The 21592-nt window shown below is 40.6% G+C and overlaps 2 protein-coding genes across 4 annotated transcripts in view; one reads left to right on the top strand and one right to left on the bottom strand.

The window, feature by feature from the left end:
• The window catches only part of HSPH1 (heat shock protein family H (Hsp110) member 1), a 32158-nt gene extending 20899 nt beyond the window's left edge, over positions 1-11259 (top strand). The window contains exons 11-18 of the mRNA XM_073341235.1: positions 1327-1532; positions 2222-2353; positions 3278-3415; positions 3840-3965; positions 5714-5821; positions 6392-6511; positions 9295-9456; positions 10005-11259. Coding sequence (XP_073197336.1) covers positions 1327-1532; positions 2222-2353; positions 3278-3415; positions 3840-3965; positions 5714-5821; positions 6392-6511; positions 9295-9456; positions 10005-10205 — 1193 coding nt within the window. The 3' untranslated portion in view covers positions 10206-11259. The remainder of the gene's footprint in view (positions 1-1326; positions 1533-2221; positions 2354-3277; positions 3416-3839; positions 3966-5713; positions 5822-6391; positions 6512-9294; positions 9457-10004) is intronic.
• A 1730-nt stretch (positions 11260-12989) lies between these two features.
• The window catches only part of LOC140910415 (cilia- and flagella-associated protein 337-like), a 75079-nt gene continuing 66476 nt past the window's right edge, over positions 12990-21592 (bottom strand). For 2 of the 3 annotated variants that reach the window (XM_073341210.1, XM_073341219.1), the window contains 7 exons: positions 19847-19905; positions 19430-19571; positions 18547-18586; positions 17993-18081; positions 16858-17048; positions 14549-14652; positions 12990-14460 (listed from right to left, as the gene is read on the bottom strand). In XM_073341210.1, the coding sequence (XP_073197311.1) occupies positions 14286-14460; positions 14549-14652; positions 16858-17048; positions 17993-18081; positions 18547-18586; positions 19430-19571; positions 19847-19905 (800 nt within the window). In that variant the 3' untranslated portion in view covers positions 12990-14285. Of the gene's footprint in view, positions 14461-14548; positions 14653-16857; positions 17049-17992; positions 18082-18546; positions 18587-19429; positions 19572-19846; positions 19906-21592 lie in introns of those variants that run through there. The other variant, XR_012158578.1, reaches the window with a different exon arrangement.

Genomic DNA, 21592 nt, shown 5'->3' with positions numbered 1-21592 from the left:
CTTAAAAAAAAAAAAAGTGCTAGCTAAATCTGAATTCAAGTCTCCAATTGCCAGCTTTAAGCAAAGTGAATGCAGGGAAATCACTTTTTCAGCTTCACATATTTGACAAATCTATAATCCAATATTTGCTGGTTACAATAGCATTTTATTGACTGGCAATTAATCATGCACCATAATTCCCTGTCATCTCTCTGCCACATCCGCAATCTACATATTAAGTAACAGAAAGCTAATTGGAGGACTCATAAATAGCATTATATAATAGAAGTCAATGACTGAGGAAAGTTAATAAACATTGAACTAAAAACCAGGAAACATCCATATTCAAAAATTCCAGGTTGCATGGTTTGAGTTGCGTGAACCAGAGCTGTAGGGGGAAGCTGGCACAGCAGCAGTTGGCTCTAGCTAATATTATATTTCTTAGTTTCACAACCCTTTGAAGTTCTTTGTGTGAGTAGCAAAAGACCAACACATTCTGACACCCGGAGCAAAGGATATTAATAGAATGCTGTTGCTGGTAAAGATTATAAAAGTGTGGGGGGAATCTGACCGTATTTTCAAAGTGCTGTTCTACACTGAACAGGAATTTATGTAAAAATGACATAATTTGAATACACAGAGGATCTGTTGACTCATTCATTATCTGTTTACTATAGTAACCTTTTAAATCTTGGCATTACTTTTGAGCCAACACAACCGTGGATGACCTTTCTTATTATTTTTATTTTATATTTCTATTACAGTTGTGACTGGAGACCACAGTCTGGATTCGGAAAGTTTTGTTTTATCCCCATCTTCCCCTCAATTACTGGCTGGATTCTAATTCATTTTGTGCATCATCAATCAAATTATTTAAGTTCGGTTGCAGGGCCACATGTATGATCCCATTGAAGCCGGTACAGCCTAATTTGGCTTTTAGAATCTCTCACTGGTGGTGGTGCAGATGAGAAAAAGTGCCCAATTCTGACTCAGATTTTGGACTGAGTTTGCAGGGCTGAAAGTTTGTGTAATTGGGGTGTGGGGGAGGGAGATATCTTGTCTGTAGATTAAGTGCATCTGGTATGGAAATTGGAGAGAAACTTAAACCCACCCTGGAATTTTTAGATTTCTACACTCACTCCCTGATCGTCAGTGTCTTCTTACCTCTCTTCACTGTTAGAATGACAGTTCTCTGCAACTTCCTCTGCCTGAGCCAGATCTCATGTCTTGCATTCTTTTCTCCATTAACTCCATAAAATATATGGAAATACAGTTTTTGTGAAAGATGCTATGCTGGAAAAATAGCTAAAATGACAACAGACAAATTTGTATCCCCTTTGTTTTTAGGCAGATACATTGTCCAAAATGTGGCAGCTCAGAAAGATGGAGAGAGGTCTAAAGTTAAAGTTAAAGTCCGTTTCAATACTCATGGCATTTTCAGTGTGTCTACTGCCTCGATGGTAGAACAAGTTAAAGCTGAAGAGAATGAAGATCTCAGTGTGGAGACTGAAGTGGTGATTGTGAACCAGAGGCCTCCGGAGAATTCAGATGATGTAAGTTGGTCTGTTCTTGCACACAGTGTTCTGAACAAAATGCATTCTTTTGTAATATTTGATGAATTATAAATACCTTCTCCTAGGGAGACCAAGTAATTAAGTTTGGGCCAGGCTTCAAGAGAAAGAAAACTTTCTTTTACAAGAAAGGGGGGCAGCTGAGTGCTGTCTCCCTGGAAAAATGTGTCCAGAAACAAGCTTATGTCCCATGATGGAAACAGTTAGACATTTTTAGTAGGAACTTAAGTATTCAATCTGTACATTTAGTTTAATACCTTTAAAGTTTTCCCTATTTGGGGATATACCAACAACCTGAATGTTAGTTACAAGCAAAAATTGCTACTGTTATTTGACTCTAATGTGTGACGATAATAACTGTAGCATAAAAAAGTTAGTTTTGATTATCTGCACATAATCGTGCATTATTAGTAAAGTACTGAATGGCTTACCCATGGGGAAAAACTATTGACTTTCTATAATGGGGGAAGGGAAAGAATCCTGCAACGTTAGGGTAGCCTAGATGTCTTGATTAGTCTCTCATCTTATACTTATGATTCCATGAATACATTGACTACAGAGTTATTGCTCAGTAAGAAAGCAAGCATTTGGGAAAGCAATTACACTATAACTTCTAATAAATACAAGTGCACATTCTTTCTACATCCTTTGTGCCTGGGCTTTCATTTCAGAAAAATATCCAGCAAGACAACAATGAAGCTGGAACACAGTCCCAGGTACAAACTGATGGTCAACCAACTCCACAGTCTCCCCCTTCACCAGAACCTTCCTCTGAAGAAAACAAAATACCAGATGCCAAGAAAGTGAGTGACCCTTTCAAATCATTGTATTGAAAAATGATATCTATTATGATGGCATTTTAAAACCGTAACCTACACACACACAAAAGTAGGCAGTTTGGTGCTCTTGCAGTGTATTATGTATATTACCTTTTGCATCTTTACTTTCATTTTTGTCTAACATAACCAATAATTGTCTAAGACAAGATAAAGCTGGCAAAATCTCGCTATTCCAGTCATAATCTTCCTGCAAGGAACAAGGCTTTCTCTTTACTGACTCAGTTTATGCAGCATTACATAATATGTGTATTTCCTTGAAGGTATTTCACTTTGTATAACAACTGCTAGAGGCTGAGCTTACTAAATTTACCACAACTAAACTGTAGGCAGAGAAACCAGACTGAGAAGGTGCCTATAACACAAGTTTATGCCTCTTAACAAACATGATGTAGTTGTTGCCACAAAGGGCTTGTACTCTTTTATTTCAAGCATTAGTACTGATGCTTAATAGTGAGAATTACTGTTTTAAAAACAAAAAATTGCCTTCAAGAATCTGCCTCAGGCTAACGAAGTTTGCACTTAATTTTCATCCAAGTGTTATGATAACATGTAACTGTAAGCATTAACTTTGAAGTGATAATCTGTAAAAGAACTTGCAAAGAATGGCGGTGTCCTTCTAATAGACAGTGTTTCTGGCAATTGCCCTTTCTATCTTCCAACATCATTCTCCTGAAATTTGAGTTATGTTTGACTAGGTGAAGTGGGAAGGTAAGATATACAGCAGCTGAAAAACAAAATCCTGTGTAAGGATATATTTGTGAGATTCCAAGGAACAGTGAGACAATACATACTGACCCATGTTCTGCTGAGGGATTTTAGCATAGCAGTGAAAAACCACTCCTACTAAGTCATGGATATGATTTATTTTTTTTCTCCTTTCCAATCTAGACAAATGAGAAGAAAAGTGATCAACCTCCAGAAGCTAAAAAACCCAAGATAAAGGTGAAGAACGTAGAGCTGCCTATTGAAGCTAATCTGGTCTGGCAGTTAGGGAAAGACCTTCTCAACATGTATATCAAAACAGAGGTGAGTTCAGTAATCTTGGTGAGGGAGACTGCTCAAAAATAGTCACTGAATAATAGTAAGCAAGAATCAATGTCAGACTTTACATTTAAAAAAACCTGAAAATGACTCCGGCCACTAATACATTCATAATGAGCTAATGCAATACCTCATTTAAGCTCTTGACTGCAAATGTTGGCAACATTGTAATGTCACTTTGAATTATAGCATTACAGCAGTAATCTATGTAATGAGATCACATATTGTTTCAAAACCATCTGAAACTTTTGGGAGAGTCTCCATTTTTTAGTTCACTCCACTGTTACTTGCACAGTTTCAGCAACAGTATGAATTAAGGCCTTTAAAGACTATTGTAGTCTTTTGTAAGACTGCTTTTAAGTTTAATTTTGTTTTAATAAAGTACTTGCTGTTTTCTATGATCAAACAGGGCAAGATGATCATGCAAGACAAGCTGGAGAAAGAAAGAAATGATGCAAAAAATGCTGTGGAAGAATATGTGTATGAGTTCAGGGATAAGTTATCAGGACCATACCAAAAGTTTGTTTGTGAAGAGGTATGCTATAAAGTCAGTAGTTTACCTGAAATATTAGCATCAAAAATCTGTCCTGCTTTTTTGTGGTGAAATTCTGCCCTCATACCTTTACTGTAGATATCTGAAAATCTTAGCTAAGCAGTTGAAAAATAGCTGCCTATCATCTGGAGTTGCATTAGTTTTACAAAATGTACATATTCTTTTCAGAATTAGCTTTGTCCAAAAACAATTGCAATTACAGTAGAACCTCAGAGTTAATGAACACTGTGGGAATGGGGGTTACTTGTAACTAAATGTTATGGTTGTTCTTTCAAAAGTTTACAACATAACATAGACTTAATAAAGTTTTGAAACTTTACTATGCAGAAGAAAAATGCTGCTTGTAACATCTTAATTTAAATGAAACAAGCACAGAAAGTTTCCTTGCCTTGTCAAATATATGTTTAAACTTTATTTTTCAGTAGTTTGTTTAACACAGTTCTGTACTGGATTTGCTTTTCTTTTTGTCTCTGCCGCTGCCTGATAGCATACTTCCGGTTCCAAATGAGGTGTGTGGTAGACTGGTCAGTTTGTAACTGTGAGGTTCTACTGTAGTAAGTGTTAAAAACAGAAGTAATAAAGTCTGAATTTGACTAGTCATAAACTAGTTAAATAACCATGGAAGACTGCAAGGAAGAATAGGGCTGAGACCTGGAATGGAAGGCACAGAGGACAAGTGGAAGGGATGAGACCAGAGAGTGAATAAGTGGAGGTATCTGGTGATGGGGAGGTGAAGCAGGAGAAAAGAAAGGAGAGGAGATGAAAGGGGAGGAAGCAAAGTGTGTTGGACTCTTCTTCAAAGAGAATCTCCAGCAGTTTCACCCCTAAAATATATCACTGGCCAATTGATCCTCCCACAAATAACTGATCAATTAAACCTTTTTAGAAGTAAACATTCCACTCAACAAAGCCATACTTGGATCTAGATCTGGATCTTAAATATTTGAAAGATATGAGATGCAAACACCTGCCACATTTTGATCCATTAAAATCAAAAGGCAGAGCGATGTACATCTACTAAAATTGCACTTGTATTTTCAAAAGGACATCATTTGGTCCAGCATATCTTGCTAACTATCAACAGAGTTGTCCAAACGCATAGATGTTATCAAAACAGACCTTTGACATCTTTAAAAAGGTATCCAAAAAAGACACAGTACCCATATTATTTTGTTCAGTGCAAGTTTTTTTTTTTCCTGCAGGCTATCAAGCTTTTATTTTAGTTGGTAAAACCGTATTAGGGAGCGAACAGATTTCTGTTGGCTTTGCCTTCATCTATGTTCACCCTTGCAGCTTAGCTTGACTTGCACAGACTTCTAGAAATTGCAATAGTAAATGCAGTTCCCAGCTAGGAGACTTGAAATGAGTGCCTTACGCGAAACATTGTGTCCCCTCAATATGAGGCAGACAAAAATGAATTTGGTAGCGCCTTTCTGTGGTGTCACAGAAAAGCATGCAGTGTCAAGACAGATTGCTGGGCTGGGTTCTTTGTTCAAACCAAGCTGTTCCCAGTGCAGAAACAAATGCTGGTGTACAAGTGTGGTTTTAAGTAATCTTTGTATTTCTTGTTTTCTGAGCCCCTGGCATGAAACAGCCTTAGGGCTTGACTATGAAAAATGCAAATAGCCTTTTTAGTAACAGACCATGTTGCAGTTGTACTCCTTTTTCCTTTACTTACTAAGTATTTTGGCCTGATTGGTATTCCAAACTGCATCCAAATTTTATTTTAGGATCTTCAAAAATTCTCTGCATTCCTAACAGAGATAGAAGATTGGTTGTATGAGGATGGAGAGGACCAAGCTAAACAGGTGTACATAGATAAATTGGATGATTTAAAGGTAGGTCCATTTGCACTTTCGTATAATGTAACTTTCAAAATACACTTCTACCCCGATATAACGAGGTCCTTGGAAGCCAAAAAATCTTACCGCATTATAGGTGGAACCGTGTTATATTGAATTTGCTATGCCTCCCCAAACAGCCTGGCCCTGCTCCCTGTCCCCTGACCACCCCCCGAAACCCTCTGCCCCTTAGCCAATGGTCCAGCCCCCTTAACATGCTGCTCAGAGCAGCAATGTGCTCTGGGGAGGAGGCAGAGTGGAGGTGACCTGGGGTGGGGAGAGTGGTTCCTCTGCACATGTCCTGTCTTCCCCCTCCCCCCAGCTCACCACCGCTCCACCTCCTCCCCTGAGCATGCCGCTGCTCCACTTCTCCCCCATCCCTCCCTCCCTCCCAGGCTTGCGCAAGCCAGGGAGCAGGGAGGAGGGGAAATGCTTTACCGAGTTGTATCCGAATTTGCATTATATCGGATCGCGTTATATTGGGGTAGAGGTGTATTGCAGGAATGATTTTTTTTTGTAAATATAGGTTTGAATTATGAAATGCATTGAAAATATTACTTTCTATAGAAACTAGGTACTCCAATTGAAATGCGATACCAAGAAGCTGAGGAGCGACCACGGGTGTTGGAAGAACTGGGACACAAGCTTCAACACTATGCCAAAATAGCAGGAGAATACAGGGACAAGGTAAGTAGCCTCACAGGGAATGGGTTGGGAGTAGGAGGGGACTGATTCATTCAGACTTGCACCAGATAGCAGTGGTGTCAAAATCCTTGTCAAGTGGGCTGTTCACTTATTGGTAGCCTGTATGCTAAGCCTATGCAACTAAGAACATAATCTGTAACAAATCTCCCACAGACAATGAATCTGAATCTGAGTTGCTCAATATATCTCTCTGGTCAAAAAGGGCATTTGCACAAAGAATGAGCTATGATTTTTTAACTGAACTTCTTGAGCCAAGTTTTGTGCTCTTCCAACTTTATTGGTGGTGAAGTGGCTCAGTGATGAGTGTCTGTACAACAGCCTAAGATAAGTTACTTACACATCCCTACTTTATGTATGTTATATTTGTGCCTGTTATTTGACCATTTGACATACTATTAGTCACAATAGCACACCTGCCCTTTGGAAATCTGGTTAGTCCTTGGTGTCATTAGGTTTTGGAGCCAATACGCTGTTTATGTGAATGGGGGTAATTCACAACATTCAAAGCTGGTTTAGCCAGTTTGTCAGGACTGCATCAGGGCCAAATTCAGAGTGTGTTTTTCATGTCCAAAAGGGCTAGAAAACTTTACTCTTTTTTTTTTTAAACTTGCATTAATATTAGGGCTGTCAATTAATCACAATTAACTTACATGATTAACTAAAAAATAATCCCAATTATTTGCACTCTTAAACAATAGAATACCAAATGAAATTTATTAAAGATTTTGGATGTTTTTCTACATTTTTATATATATTGTATTCTGTGTTGTAATTGAAATCAAAGGTTTTTTATTACAAATATTTGCACTGTAAAAATGATAAAAGAAATAGTATTTTTCAGTTCACCTCATTGTACTGTAGTACAATCTTTGTCATGAAAGGGTAACTTACAAATGTAGACTTTTTTGTTACATAACTGCACTCAAACAAAATACTGCAAAACTTCAGAGCCTACAAGTCCACTCAGTCCTACTTCTTGTTCAGCCAATCGCTAAGACAGACAGGTTTGTTTACATTTACAGGAGATAATGCTGCCCTCTTCTTATTTACCTGAAAGTGAGAACAAGCATTTGCATGGCACTCTTGTAGCTGGCGTTGCAAGGTATTTACATGCCAGATATGCTAAACATTTGTATGCCCCTTCATGCTTCAGCCACCATTCCAGAGGACATACTTCCATGCTGATGACACTTGTTTAAAAAAAAAAAAATGCGTTAATTAAATTTGTGACTGAATTCCTTAGGGGAGAATTGTATGTCCCCTGCTCTGTTTTATCTGCATTCTGCCATACATTCATATTACGGCAGTCTTGGATGATGACCAAGCATGTTCTTCATTTTAAGAACACTTTCATTGCAGATTTCACAAAACGCAAAGAAGGTACCAGTGTGAGATTTCTAAAGATAGTTACAGCACTCGACCCAAGGTTTAAGACTCTGAAGTGCTGTCCAAAATCTGAGATGGACAAAGTATGGAGCATGCTTTCAGAAGTCTTAAAAGAACAACACTCTGATGCGTCAACTATAGAACCTGAACCACCAAAAAAGAAAATGAACCTTCTGCTGGTGGCATCTGACTCAGATAATGAAAATGAACATACATCTGTCTGCTCTGCTTTGGCTTGTTATCCAGCAGAACCTGTCATCAACATGGACGTCCCATGGAATGGTGGTTGTAGCATGAAAGGACATATGAATCTTTAGCGCATCTGGCATGTAATATCTTACAACGCTGGCTACAACAGTGCCATGAGAACGCCTATTTTCACTTTCAGGTGACATTGTAAACAAGAAGTGGGCAAATTTCCTGCAAATGTAAACAAACTTGTCTGTCTGAGCGATTGGCTGAACAAGAAGTAGGACTGAGTGGACTTGCAGGCTCTAAAATTTTACATTGTTTTATTATTGAATGCAGGTTTTTTGTGCATAATTCTACATTTGAAGTTCAAATTTCATGATAGAGATTGCACTACAGTACTTGTAATGGGGGAGTTGAAAAATACTTTGTTTTACAGTGCAAATACTTGAAATCAAAAATAAAGTGAACACTGTACACTTTGTATTCTATGTTGCAATTGAAATAAATTATATTTGAAAATGTGGAAAACATCCAAAAAATTTAAATAGTATGCTGTTATTGTTTAACAATGATTAATCGTGATTAATTTTTTTTAATCGCTTGACAGCCCTAATTAATATCACATGGTCCAGAAATATCAAAGCAGCTGGGTGTCTGATTCCATTGACTCATCCAGCTATGAAAGGTAATTTCTGCTGGTTGACTCAAGCTTTCATTTTTATAAACCCAAATTCTCCAATCTAAGGCCAGCCAAAACACCAGACTGTGTAATTGGATACCTTTTCTCCCTCTTTTGCCCCCCACCTACAGCACTGACTGGAGCCCTAAAAAGGTTGGATTATATCCTACAGAACCTAATACATGGCTTCTGGAGGGTGCAGGATTTGCTCTATTAACATGAAAGTATGAACTTTCCCAATTCTAGGTATGTTATCCCCATTAAATTGTTGTGAAGCCCAGCTTCCTCTCTGTGAGCTTGTTTATCAAACTCAGAAATGGGTTTGATTCTGCCACTGTTTCATGGCCCTTCTTGCTGCAGTGAACTTGTTTTCTTTCCAAAGTAAGCAGTAATGTAACAAATATTTAAATAGTGAGAGAACACAACCAACTTGGATGGTCTGTCCGGATAATTTGATATCCTTGAACTGGTTCTTACTGACAAACCCAAAATATTCAACTCCATGCAGGATGAGAAATACGTTCACATTGATGAATCAGAAATGATAGAAGTGGAGAAATGTGTCAAGGAAATGATGGAATGGATGAGTAATGTTATGAATGCCCAGGCTAAAATGAGCCTTGATCAAGATCCAGTTGTACGTGCAAGTGAAATCAAAGCAAAGCTAAAGGTTAGTGCTGAAAGAAATTAATTCTAACTACTGACTAGTGATATAGCTAGGCCATTATTTAGAAATCACAGTATGTTCTAACTGGTTGGCAGCTCTAAAGGATAATTAATAATCTGAGTAGCAAGGGAGGGATGAAGCTACAATCTATTGTGTAAAAATTTCTGTGGAGAATGTTTTTACTATATATATGGGTTAGGCAGATAAACTTACACTACAAACATCTTTCAGTAGAGTTAAAAATTCAGTGTCTGCTTTTCCAATAGTATGTAAATACATATAACAGGGTGTGTAAGAAAATATTAAAGCAGTGCAACATTTCTGAGAGATTGGATTTTTTTTTTCCACTTAAAGTGCCAAAGTGTTGTATAAAGAACCTTACTATAACCTGTCTAAAAAGTAAACTAGATATGCTACCCCTAAAGTATCTCCAGCCTCTTTGTGCTCAGGAAGCAAAGGTACTGGGAATCAGTCTCTGACCAGCAGTGCTGGCTCGTCAGGTAGCTTGCTGATCACATGAATTGTATTCTGAGTGCCTCTCTTGATCTTAGGAATTACACAGTGTGTGTGAGCCTGTAGTGCTGCAACCAAAACCAAATGTTGACTCACCTAAAGAGGAAAATCCATTGAATGGACCCAGTCTTCATACAAATGAAGGTATGGAAGAAGATAAAAATAATGCTGAAATCCATCAACAAAATGGTGATTGTCATCCAAACGATAAAAACACGACGAGCATGGACTTGGACTAGACTACTGCATTGTATTGAGCAATTTGATCTCATGAAAGAAAATATTGTTGCTTTAGTATGTGATTTTGTGGGGGGGACATATAGTTCTGGGAACTATTTATATTTTTTTCATAAGGTTGTCTGGAATGTGTTGTATGATGGTGGGGCGGGGGAGTAGAAAGCTGATCATGACTACCATAAAAAGGAAAATTGCCTTCGTAACTTTCAGATTCCTGTGGAATTGTGATTTCATACTAAGCTTCTGTGCAGTATTTAACCGTTAGCTTCAGTAAGGATTAAATCAGTTTTTGCTATGATACTTACTGCTCCTTCACCAGGCTTGTAACTGAAATAGTCATAAGCACTTGTAGATGCCAAGGTAGTTTTCTTTCATTTGACCTCTGATTTGGCACATCTGTATAAAGCCAATTGCTGTTCAATTTACAATGAACAAAATAAACCTCCTGTCCTAAGCCTCTCTCTTTATCACTGTCCTGCACCCTAGCTGACTAGTAAGATGGTGAAAGGTGTTAAGTAGCATGTTAAGTAGTAGATTTCATCTTGTTAAACAGTACAGTTTCATGTGGAGAAAGCAAAATGAAGGAGATGCTGATCCTGTTCATCTTGTTGTGAAACCTTTTAATGAGCTTTAATAATAAAGTTCATCTAACTGGTATTTCCTAAAATGCTGCCTTGATTATGTTCAGTACTGTTTTCAGTGTGACTGCTGTCTTTTGTCACAAATGGTAAAGACAATAAAGCCAAATAGCTGTGTTGTGTGAACAGAAGCTTATAGAACTTCCCCCTGCCCTCCCCTTGAGTGTGGAAAAAATTGGAGTTGTGGATACTCAGCCTACCCAAGCAGAAACAGCTTGTTACTCTTAACTGCACAAACCAGCACGCATCTGGGAACAGCATGACTGCCTGGAAACTTAAAATATCAAAGGCTGGGCATAAAACTTTCAAAAGCTTTAAAAGTGGGTCTAAAGAGACACTAAAAATCAGTTTCAGAGTAGCAGCCGTGTTAGTCTGTATTCGCAAAAAGAAAAGGAGGACTTGTGGCACCTTAGAGACTAACCAATTTATTTGAGCATAAGCTTTCGTGAGCTACAGCTTATGTTGAAATAAATTGGTTAGTCTCTAAGGTGCCACTACTACTCCTTTTTTAAAAATCACTTGGAAGTCTTTCTTGGCCTTTATTAGAAAGGAGTTGATCTCAAACAAACACGGTAAATGAGATGTTCTCCCCTACTAAGCAAGCAGCTTTGGGGGAGGGCCAGCTTGAAAAGCCAGTTAAAGGTTAAGATTCTCCCCTCAGGAATTTCTGGTCAAGTTTCTTGCAAAGGAACAATTGATGTGGAGGACACAATGGTGGTGATGAAGCCTTCCTGTTAAATAGACAGCCCAATAAGATCTACAAGACAGTAGCATGCAGGTGGGGGGGGCTGGCTTGCTTACTGCTACAAGGAACAACTTACATACTACAAGCAAAAGGGTGAGCTTAGCACTACTCTGAACAGAGTTGATTTAATGGTGCAGACCATACCTGATTAGTCAGTACTAAGAAAGCCAATTACACCCTTTTGCTGGCCCTGTTTTGTGTTCCTCCTCCAACCCCATTCCTGCCTCCTCCACTAGCTCTGAGGGGGGCATATTCCTGCCTGCAACTTTTCACCAGCTCCCTCATGCTTTGGCCACTCTTGAGCTACCATAAGTAGCTGTAATATCAGAGCACTGTTTGACAGGGCAGGCTCTTCTGATCACTGCTCAGCTCCATGTCAGGTGCATATGCTACTCTTGGGGGAATTGTGCACTACTGTGTGTGTGCACATAATTAATGAGCCATGCATATTAATTTTTTGTGTGGGGAAAAAAGCTTCAGCCAAAATGTTGCTGCAGTTCTGCCTTTTGCCCACGTGAGGGTGCTGTGGCAACAGAACACAGCAGCAGCTGCTAGCCAGCCAGGGAAGAGAGAGACTCTGCCTTCTTCTCAGTGCCAGTCAGCAGATGGGGGCTCTGGGGAGGGAGACAGCATAGGGTGCTGTGGGGGGGAAGGGGGTCATAAGGGCAAGTTGAGAAGGACAGACCAGGGCAGGGGCTGAATGGGGGTGGTGGCACAGGGCCACATGGTGATGGGGAAGGGAGTGCAGAGGGACAGAAGGTGGCTGAGTGGGGGCACAGACATGGGGAGGGGGTATAGTGACAAGCATGGGGGATGGCTGAATGGGGGCATAGACATGGGGTTGGGGTACAGAGCCACATAAGGGGAAGGAGGTACAAGGCCACATGGGGGTGTCTGAGTGGGGGTGCAGGAACACATGGGGATGGGGCAGATGTGCCTGCCAATGGGAGAGGCTAGGCATCAGCCAGGGTCTGCATGGAAGAAGCTCCATAATAATCCCTTCCTACCCCACACAAAAACCTGGTCCATACTTTTCCCACCTATACCCAACAACCCTCCAAGTTCTCACCCAGGCTCCTTCCCAGCAACTTACTTCCCTCTCCCTCAGCTCCTCCATTACCCCTGACTCTAGTAGCCTTTGCACTGCTTCTGAGCAGTGTGGGAAATACGGTTCTGTAGTGTAGTTTAAATGAATTATTACCCAGAGTTCTGTATTAATATGACTAGGAAGGAATCTATTTGTCAAGAAATATTTCCTGAATCTTTTTTGTTGTCTGTACTGTTGCAGACATACTTGCTGACCGGTATTTTGAAATAAATGACCAAAAATAATTGAAATTGGTGTGGCTATATTGTGTTATTTTGACACACAAAATATGCAGAATTTTAAAATATTGTGCATGAAATTTTTAATTTTTGGTGCAGAATTCTCCCAGGAGCATATGCAATACACCAACCATAGCTTGGACCCCCAAAGCCAGAGCGTAGGTTGAATAAGTCTCACTAGACCTAAACCAAGGCTGCTAAGGCCTTAAGTGTGCAGATTTACTATGCTTCCACAGTGCTATTATATCACCAGGCTCTAGTTAATATGGAATTGTTTATTTAACAGTCATGTTCTGGTTTCACTTTTTGCTTATATAATTCTTGTTTAAATGCCACATAAGTCCAGCTCTATAGAATTAATTGATGAGCTACTATAGTAGGAAGCTTAGAAGGATAAACTGTCCAGAAGCGATTAAGAAACATGCATATTTTAAGTTAAAAACGAGGAGTCCTTGTGGCACCTTAGAACAGATGTGGGCAAACACATCCGGCCCACAGGACCCTCCTGCCTAGCCCCAGAGGTTCTCCCCTAGCCCCTCCTCTGCAGCCTCAGCTCACTGTGCTGCTGGCGCAATGCTCTGGGCCTGACCCGATGCTCTGTGCTGCACGGTGCATGGCTGGCTCCAGCCAGATGGCGCGCCTGCCTGTCCTGGTGCAGCCACGACGCCAGCCACTGGTGCTCCAAGCAGCGTGGTAAGGGGGCAGGGAGGGTTGGATAGAGGGCAGGGGGTGGTCAGGGGCCGGGGCGGTCAGAGGGCGGCGAACAGGGGGGTTGAATGGGGGAAGGGTCCCAGGGGGGCAGTCAGGGGCAGGGGTTCCAGGGTGGTCAGGGGTCCCAGGGGGACAGTTAGGAAGGAGAGAGGTTGGATGGGGCAGCAGGGGGCAGTTAGGGGTGGGGGGTCTAGGGGTGGTCAGGGAGAAGAGGTGGTTGTATGGGGTAGGAGTCCCAGGGGGGCAGTCAGGAATGAGAGGAGGGGTTGGATGGGGCAGTGTGGGGTCTGGGGGTGGTCAGGGAGAAGAGGATGGGGGTGTGTGGATGAGGCAGGGGTCCCAGGGGGCAGTCAGGGAACTGGGGGGGTTGGATGGGGCAGGGGTCCCAAGGGGGCTGGGGCACAGCCTCCCCTAACCAGCCCTCCATGTAATTTTGGAAACCCGATGCAGCCCTCAGATCAAAAAATTTGCCCACCCCGCCTTAGAGACTAACAAATTTATTTGGGCATTAGCTTTCATGGGCTAGAACCCACTTCACCATATTTAAGTGTATTTCTGTCAAAACAATAGAAGAAAAATTACACCAGAAACAAAAATAACTGCTTTTCTACCACTGAAGGGACAGATGGTCCTATGCTCAGTTTACCTCCAGAATTATTGCTCTACTCTTCCCCTAACAATTCTTCATAAAAGTAGTCTGTACCAAGAACAGACAAGTCAGGCTTTTTACATATTGGTGGAGCAATGACAACTTCGCAGCTGTTGATTAGGTGATATGTACTCTGTCCCCCAGACGCAAGTGGTCTATTTATCTTCTTGTAATGCTCCTGCTTCAATCTAGGGAAAGAAAATTGAAAGCATGAATTATTAATTTGTCTTGAAAGTGGGGAAATTAATTTACCTGGTGGCCTTGTTTTCTTTTTACCTTTTACTCAAAGCTTGTGCATAAGACCGCTGGTTGATTTCCTCTTTGATATCCAGGTCAGGAATGGTGACTTGAGGAAGTTTGGGATTATAGCTCACTTCATGCTAAAAACACACCAAGAGAACACTTAGCAACGCAGGAAGTATTTAGACTGCCACTACATTTCTTCATATTACTGCCATGATGGTCCCTCTACCTAATCCTGTCACTTTTGGGGCAGCTTTACGAGTTTGAGTAAACCATTTAAAAAATGTTTGGAAGAAATCAGTTGCTTTAAAACAGAGATGAGGGATGAATTAAATGTATTCGGTGTCATACATGTGTGTTAATTGTTAAATTTATTTGGAAGGTTCTCAGGTTACAATCTTACGTAAGGCCTCAATTTGCATGAACCTTATGTTGTGACAATTCTTCAAGTAGATTGTATTAATAAGAATATGCATTTAGCAGGCTGCATGCACTCTTCTTTGCTTACTATTTAGGATACAGCATGGGATACTATCAATTTTAGCTTCATGTATGTGGACTGAACTCTGGTAAACTACTTGTAACTGCTTATTTAAAAAAATTATTTTTGCTGATACAGCATTCTGGTTTGAGAAGGAAGATGGAGGCAAACCTTGATTGCTACACTTCCAGGAGGACTTCTTCCTCATAATGGATTTTATTTTAAAAGAAACAAATTCCTATAGCCCGCTATACCAGTCTGCCTGGTCTTTAGTCTTGTTGAGATTCAAATCTCAGCTTGTTCTTACATATCGAAAAAGACTAATCAGGAGCCAGACAGATAATTGGAATGGAAGATTTGTGGGAAGTCTTTTCAAAAGAACACTGACTTGAACCACTACACACTGATTGCTATTTAAAAAGAGAAAAGACAGTGAAACTAAAGTAATCCCTATATTGTGAAATGGATACTGAGAACTCAGAAGGAAGAAACCCATTGTGTTCCCACACCTTTTTCCTGGAAAGATGGCTACTTGCAAGTAAAGGGACAGGTATGCCAGGGGCCAGATACTTGCATATGTTCAATGCAGGGGCCTGTGCCTAGTCTAATCTTAACTGTGCTCACATGTAGTCTTCAGCTGCACTGCAACACAACTGTGTGCACCTGTGCTAGGATTTTCAGGAGCAAGGTCCTAGACACTATGGTTTAAAGGTAAAAAATGAAAACTGGGCTGTAAGTTGTCTATTCACAGATAGAAGGCCAAAAAGGACTATCATGGTCATTTAGTCTGACCTCCTGCATAACAAGGTCATAGGACTTCTCTGAATTAATTCTTGTTTGAATAAGAGCTATCTTCTTGGAAAACATCCAGTCTTGAGTTAAAAGATTCTAGTGCTGGAGAATGTACCACAACCTTTAAGCTGTTTCAGGGGTTGATTACCCTCATTATTAAACATTTATGCCTTATTTCTAGTCTGAATTTGGCTAGCTTTAGCTTCCAGCTGTTGGATCTTGTTATACCTGTCTCTGCTAGATGGAAGAGGCCATTATTAAATATCTGTTCCCCATGTAGATACTGAAACTATGGTCAAGTCACTCCTAACCTTTTCTTAACCTGAACGGATTGAGTTCCTTCAAGCTAGTGTAAGGCGCATTTTCCAAGCCTTTAATTATTCTCTTGGTTCTTCTCTGAACCCTCTATAATTTATCAACATCCTTCTTGATTGTGGACACAAGAACTGGACAAAGTAGTGGTTGCTCCAGTGCCAGATACAAAGGTAATATAATCTCTCTACTCCTACTCTATATTCTCTTTTGGCCATAGTGTTACATTGGGATTTCAAATTAAGCTGATTGTCCACCATGGCTCAAATCTTTTCAGAGTCACTATTTCCTAGGATAGAGTCCCCTATCCTGTGAGCATGGCACCTGCATTCTTCAGGCCTAGATGTATGACTTTGGCCCTACTGAAACACATCTGCTAGTACCCAGCTTACTAAACAATCCAGAAAACACTGCAACAGTGACTAGTTGTTTGTTATTTACAACTCCCCAAATCTTTGTCATATGCAAACTTCACCAGTAATGATTTTGCTTTCTTGCAGGACATGGATAAAAAATGTTTAACAGGGTAGGCCAGGAACTGATGCCTGTGGGCCCGCTCTTGAAATACATCTTCTTGACGATTCCCCACTTACATTTACATTTTGAGACCTATAGCTAGACAGTTTTAATCCATTTGCCTTACAAATGCCTTACATAAATCTAAAACATCATTTTCCTACAGGTGCACTTCACTAGATAACATGCAAAACAGCCACCCCACGTGAAATAGCCCCCACTTTGCTGCCTATACACAAACCTTAGATAAGGAGTTTTCCAGAGTTACATTACTTGGCTCTGTGTTTATGGGTTGTAAGACAGGTGATTCTCCTTCTAGCATGGGGTGAACTGGCATGCTTTGTGGGTTCATCAAGATTTCATAGGGAACCCTGGGATGTTTCCAGGAGGCAGATGTGAAAATTTCCCATGGTTCTGCCTGCCCAAAAGTCCCTAGAAAGAAAATACAAACAAGCAGGCATTGTAAAGTTTCAAAGGGTACACAGCCCCAACCCTTCTCCTAAAATCAAGGGAAGTCACAACTAAGACAGAGAGCGACTTTTTAAAAATTTTACTTTTTAAAGTATACAAACTTCTGCTGCTGGGAAGAACTTTGAAAAGAAATTGTGTCTCGGAAGAGCACTTGTGGTTTAAAAACTTTTGTGGATGAAATAAACTAACCAGAAAAGTCTTTAATTGCAAGGTAGTTTGTCAGATTTTATTTCATTAGGGTCTGATCCAATGCCTCTGAGGCCAATCAAAAGATATCTGTTTGCTTGAGTGGGAGTGTTGGATCAGGCACTTAGGGACAGATTTTTAAAGATATTTTAATTAGGTGTCTAAATATGCAGATAGCATGTAATGGAATTTTCAAAAGTGCCTATGCACCTAACTCCTATTAATTGCAAAATCCCCCACTAGGTGCCTATCTGCATCTTTAGGCATGTAAATACTTCAAAATCTAACCTTTAGTGCTTTGAACTGAAGGACAGCCATTTCTAAATATGATGTGGCCATACTCTACCACCTTAGAAAGCTCTGTATTGGAAAGCAGTTTTATCATACACTATTTTAATGCCACTGTTGGCTTTCACTGGGAATAAAAAATAGAGCATCTATTTCAGGGGTGGGCAAATCGTGCCTCGTGAGCCAAACGTAGCCCATGTAGAACTGAAACAGGGTCTGCTTATCCATGAAAACGTGTAAGTCCTAACATGAAATACTCCACTGTGAGCTGAGACTCCTCTGGCTAAGATAATTTATTAGCCTATGGTTACAGCAACATGGGAGTTTATGAATATCCACAGGGGCTACCTGAGTAGATATTTTTGTTGTATGTCACTCCTTTTTAAAGTTGACTATCCTAGCCATGCTGTTTTTGTAGATATAAGCCTTACCAATGTACTCTCCACCCAGACTCCACAGACGAACAGTACAATCAATAGAAGAGGAGAGCAGGACTTTTTCTTCATCAACCACCTCTACTCTATCAAAATGAAAGTGATAATCAGAACAAATCTACTTAAGAACCATATTAACTAAAGACTTATGACACCATGTCACTTAAATTTTGTCATTAGAAACTTCTTGTGTTGCAAATTGTCTACATGGGTCATTTCTGCCAATGCTAAAGTTTAATGGGAATGCTGCTACAGTATTCATTGTTTCAAGGGATTACAGCTCAAAGCAATATCTGATATTGTAGATTTCTGATAGTGCTGAATGACACTGAAGTGAACCATAAATGAGTTTGTCATTTGAAAAGTATGTACTGCACATGATCATCGTATAATAGTGGAAGATGGACCAGGGATCCTGACTCATGACTGAGCCTTTTAGATGTTATCACAGTAGACATAAAACCTAATTATATTTATATCAAGCAACACGTGTGCAGGTTTGTGTATTTATACATAAAAATATTCTGTTAAAAACACAAGACAGTACTTACGATACAACTATATTTACATGAGCTCTCCAATGATTCACATCTACAGCAATATAGAGAATAAATATGTATTATACATATAATTCAGATTAATACACAAATATGTTACTACACAAGAACACTGCACTGTGTCAGGTAAGATAGAAATGTTAGGTGTAAACCAACCACTACCTAAGAAGCAAGGACATTAAAGAGTACTCATGGTTTTAAAGCAATTTTTTTTTGTAAATGCAACGAAGTTGTTAAAACTTTACCCTGGATGTATTTTGAAACTGCTCCGTTTTCTGTTACTAGGTAGCTCCCACTAAGATACACAGTTATAAACGTCACCAGATAAGTGGTTCTCAGCCTGCAACCCGCACGCCGCTTGTGGCCCAATCAGTACACAGTTGCACGCCATGTGACATATATACTACCTGTACAGCCCTGAGGATATTGAGTGGATGTAGCCCACATAACACATACAGAGCTGCATATGTGGCCCGTAATGGTAAATAGGTTGAGAACCATTGCACCAGATGAAATCCTGAAGTCTCATCCAGGTTTCATTCAGTCCTTCCTTCCCACTGAATTCAATTGAGATTTGCCTGTATTTGGTCCACAGTGTATTAATTTTGTTAAGGAAATTATATGGGAACTATGGCCACCATACTCAGCTAAGAACAAGCTAAGGCATAAACATTTTGGAGCATACATGATTTGGAAAAGGGGGCTTAAAATACTACAATGAAATAGAAGTATAAGTAGACACAGATCATGAGAAGGACTTGGTTTTTAAACCCTTTTCCCCTAGATCACATATGTTCCAAAATATGTTTTATACTTATATATAAAAATACAAATACAAAAATATTTAATATATAAAAACCCAGTCCACAAGACACACATTTCGGTGGTTCTCTCTCCGGGTCCTGAAGGGCATAGTCCTTGATGCTGTAGACATACACGTATCCATCATCATCTGCTGCATAAATAAATGAATCGTCCGCAGTGACGGCAATACTGCTGATGTGGGATTTCACTCTAGACTGAGACAAACATTAATACAGGCTTTGTTGTTAGCCAATAATTCATGCAGCATGATAATACTATATTGATTATAATGGAAATAAAAGTGCAACATATGAATGCTCATAATAAATCTAAACAAGCAGATGTGTACTTACCATAATTTAGCAAAGCAAAGCAAAGCAAAGCAATGTTTCCCCTCCTCCCCCATACAGAGTATATCTTGAACTGTAAGAAGTATGCTGCACTCAGTCCTACACAGCTTAGCCCTCTGAAATTCATCGCTCAAACTTACAGGTATGAAGCTTGCTGTAAGTGGGATTCCACTGAACGGACTCCAGAAGTTGACAGAACCTGAAAAAAAGCAAACAGTGAAAATGTTTATTAATATCAATGAAACAAAAGTCTATTTTGACAGGAATACAAATATTTAGGAGTTTGACTTCTGGACGCAGAGGTTCACAAACTGGGGTCCATGAACCACTTTTGGTCCCCCGGACTGTGGAACTGCAAGGGTGTAACAGTCTGCTGGGGACACCGAGTCTCTGTTTACATCTTTCTGCCTCAGCAAGAATGAGCTTTGCTAGAAATTAGGCTGTCAGCTCCCTGCCACACCAGTCAATCTCCCTCACCAGCAAACTCCTCAAGAATCTCCCAGTCCAAATCTCACCTAGTAGGAAATAATCAGTACACTCCAACCTCTGAGCTCCTCAGAGGTGTTTCTCTGCAATGCACGACCCCTACTACTGTGCATTCATAGAAGATATTAAGTTCTGTCCAAAACTACAACATCCAACTGAAGAGGTGTGACATGCCTTAGATGTCAGAAAAGCACTGAAAATCTCTCTCAAGTGTACAGAATCCATGAAAAAATCAGGTTCCCTATTTGTGTCCTTCCACCAAAATGCCAGGGACTCAGAGCTTCCAAGTCTTCCATCACTAGGTGGATTAGACTATGTACTGTGGAAGCCTACAAATCATCAGAGGCTCCTGTCCCAGAAAGGATCGAGGCAGGGTGCTGGAACAATTTGTATAGTGGGGGTGCTGAGAGCCACTGAAGCAAACTGTAAACCTTGTATGTGATAGAAAGCACTTCAAGCCAGGGGGTGCAGCAGCACCCCCAGTTCCAGCACCTATAGATCAAGGCACACTCCACAAGATCCTTAGTAACTTCACAGGTGGAACGAGCAAGTGTGCCCACTTCAGAAATTTGCAAAGCAGCCACTTGGGCTACACCAGCAGTTCTCAACCAGGGGTCCCAGGCCCCCTGGGGGTCCATGAGCAGGTTTCAGGGTGTCCACCAAACAGGGCTGGCATTAGACTCATTGGGTCCCAGGGCAGAAAGTCCACGCTGCCCTGACCCCAGCACCCGGGGCTGAAGCCAAAGCCTGAGCAGCTTAGCTTTGTGGGGCCCCAGGCAACTGCCCTGCTTGCTTCCCCCACATGCCATCCTGGCAGAAAAAAAGTTGTAATGGCACAGGTGTGCCGTGGAGTTTTTACAGCCTACTGTGGGGGGGCCTCAGAAAGAAAAAAGTTGAGACCCCGCCCGGGTCTACACCGAACACCTTCGTTGGGCACTATAAGGTGGATCTTCTCTCTTCTGCAGCGGCACCCTTTGGCAGGTCAGTGCTGCAGGTGGTGGCCCAGAAATAATACAGATTTTTCAGCAAGCTCACAGAAAGAGGGTTACTTCTTTCCTGCTGAACTTCTGTTTCATAAACACTCCTTTTTCAACTGATCGCTACTTCACAGGCATCCAGAATTGTGGGTGAGCAGGGCTGGGACAGTGGCACTGCAGAGGGCTCCCTGTGCTGCTGCTCCTGCCGCCTTCTCAATTATCCCACCTCCCAGCTATCCGGATAAAATCCGTGTCGCCCATGCTATTCGGATAATCAGGAGTATACTGTATCGTTATATTTCCAAGCATCCTAGCTATAACATGCGCGTAGCTATATCTTAATGTTCAGAAAAGATGCAAACAAGTTTGTTATGACTTATGAAAAAAGGCATAATAATTTTATCATCAATATCGAGGTCTCTC

Source organism: Lepidochelys kempii, chromosome 1 (assembly GCF_965140265.1).
Source record: "Lepidochelys kempii isolate rLepKem1 chromosome 1, rLepKem1.hap2, whole genome shotgun sequence".
Lineage (NCBI taxonomy): Eukaryota > Metazoa > Chordata > Testudines > Cheloniidae > Lepidochelys > Lepidochelys kempii.
The sequence above is the reverse complement of the archived record's forward strand: the minus strand, read 5'-3'. Positions and strand labels throughout refer to the sequence as shown.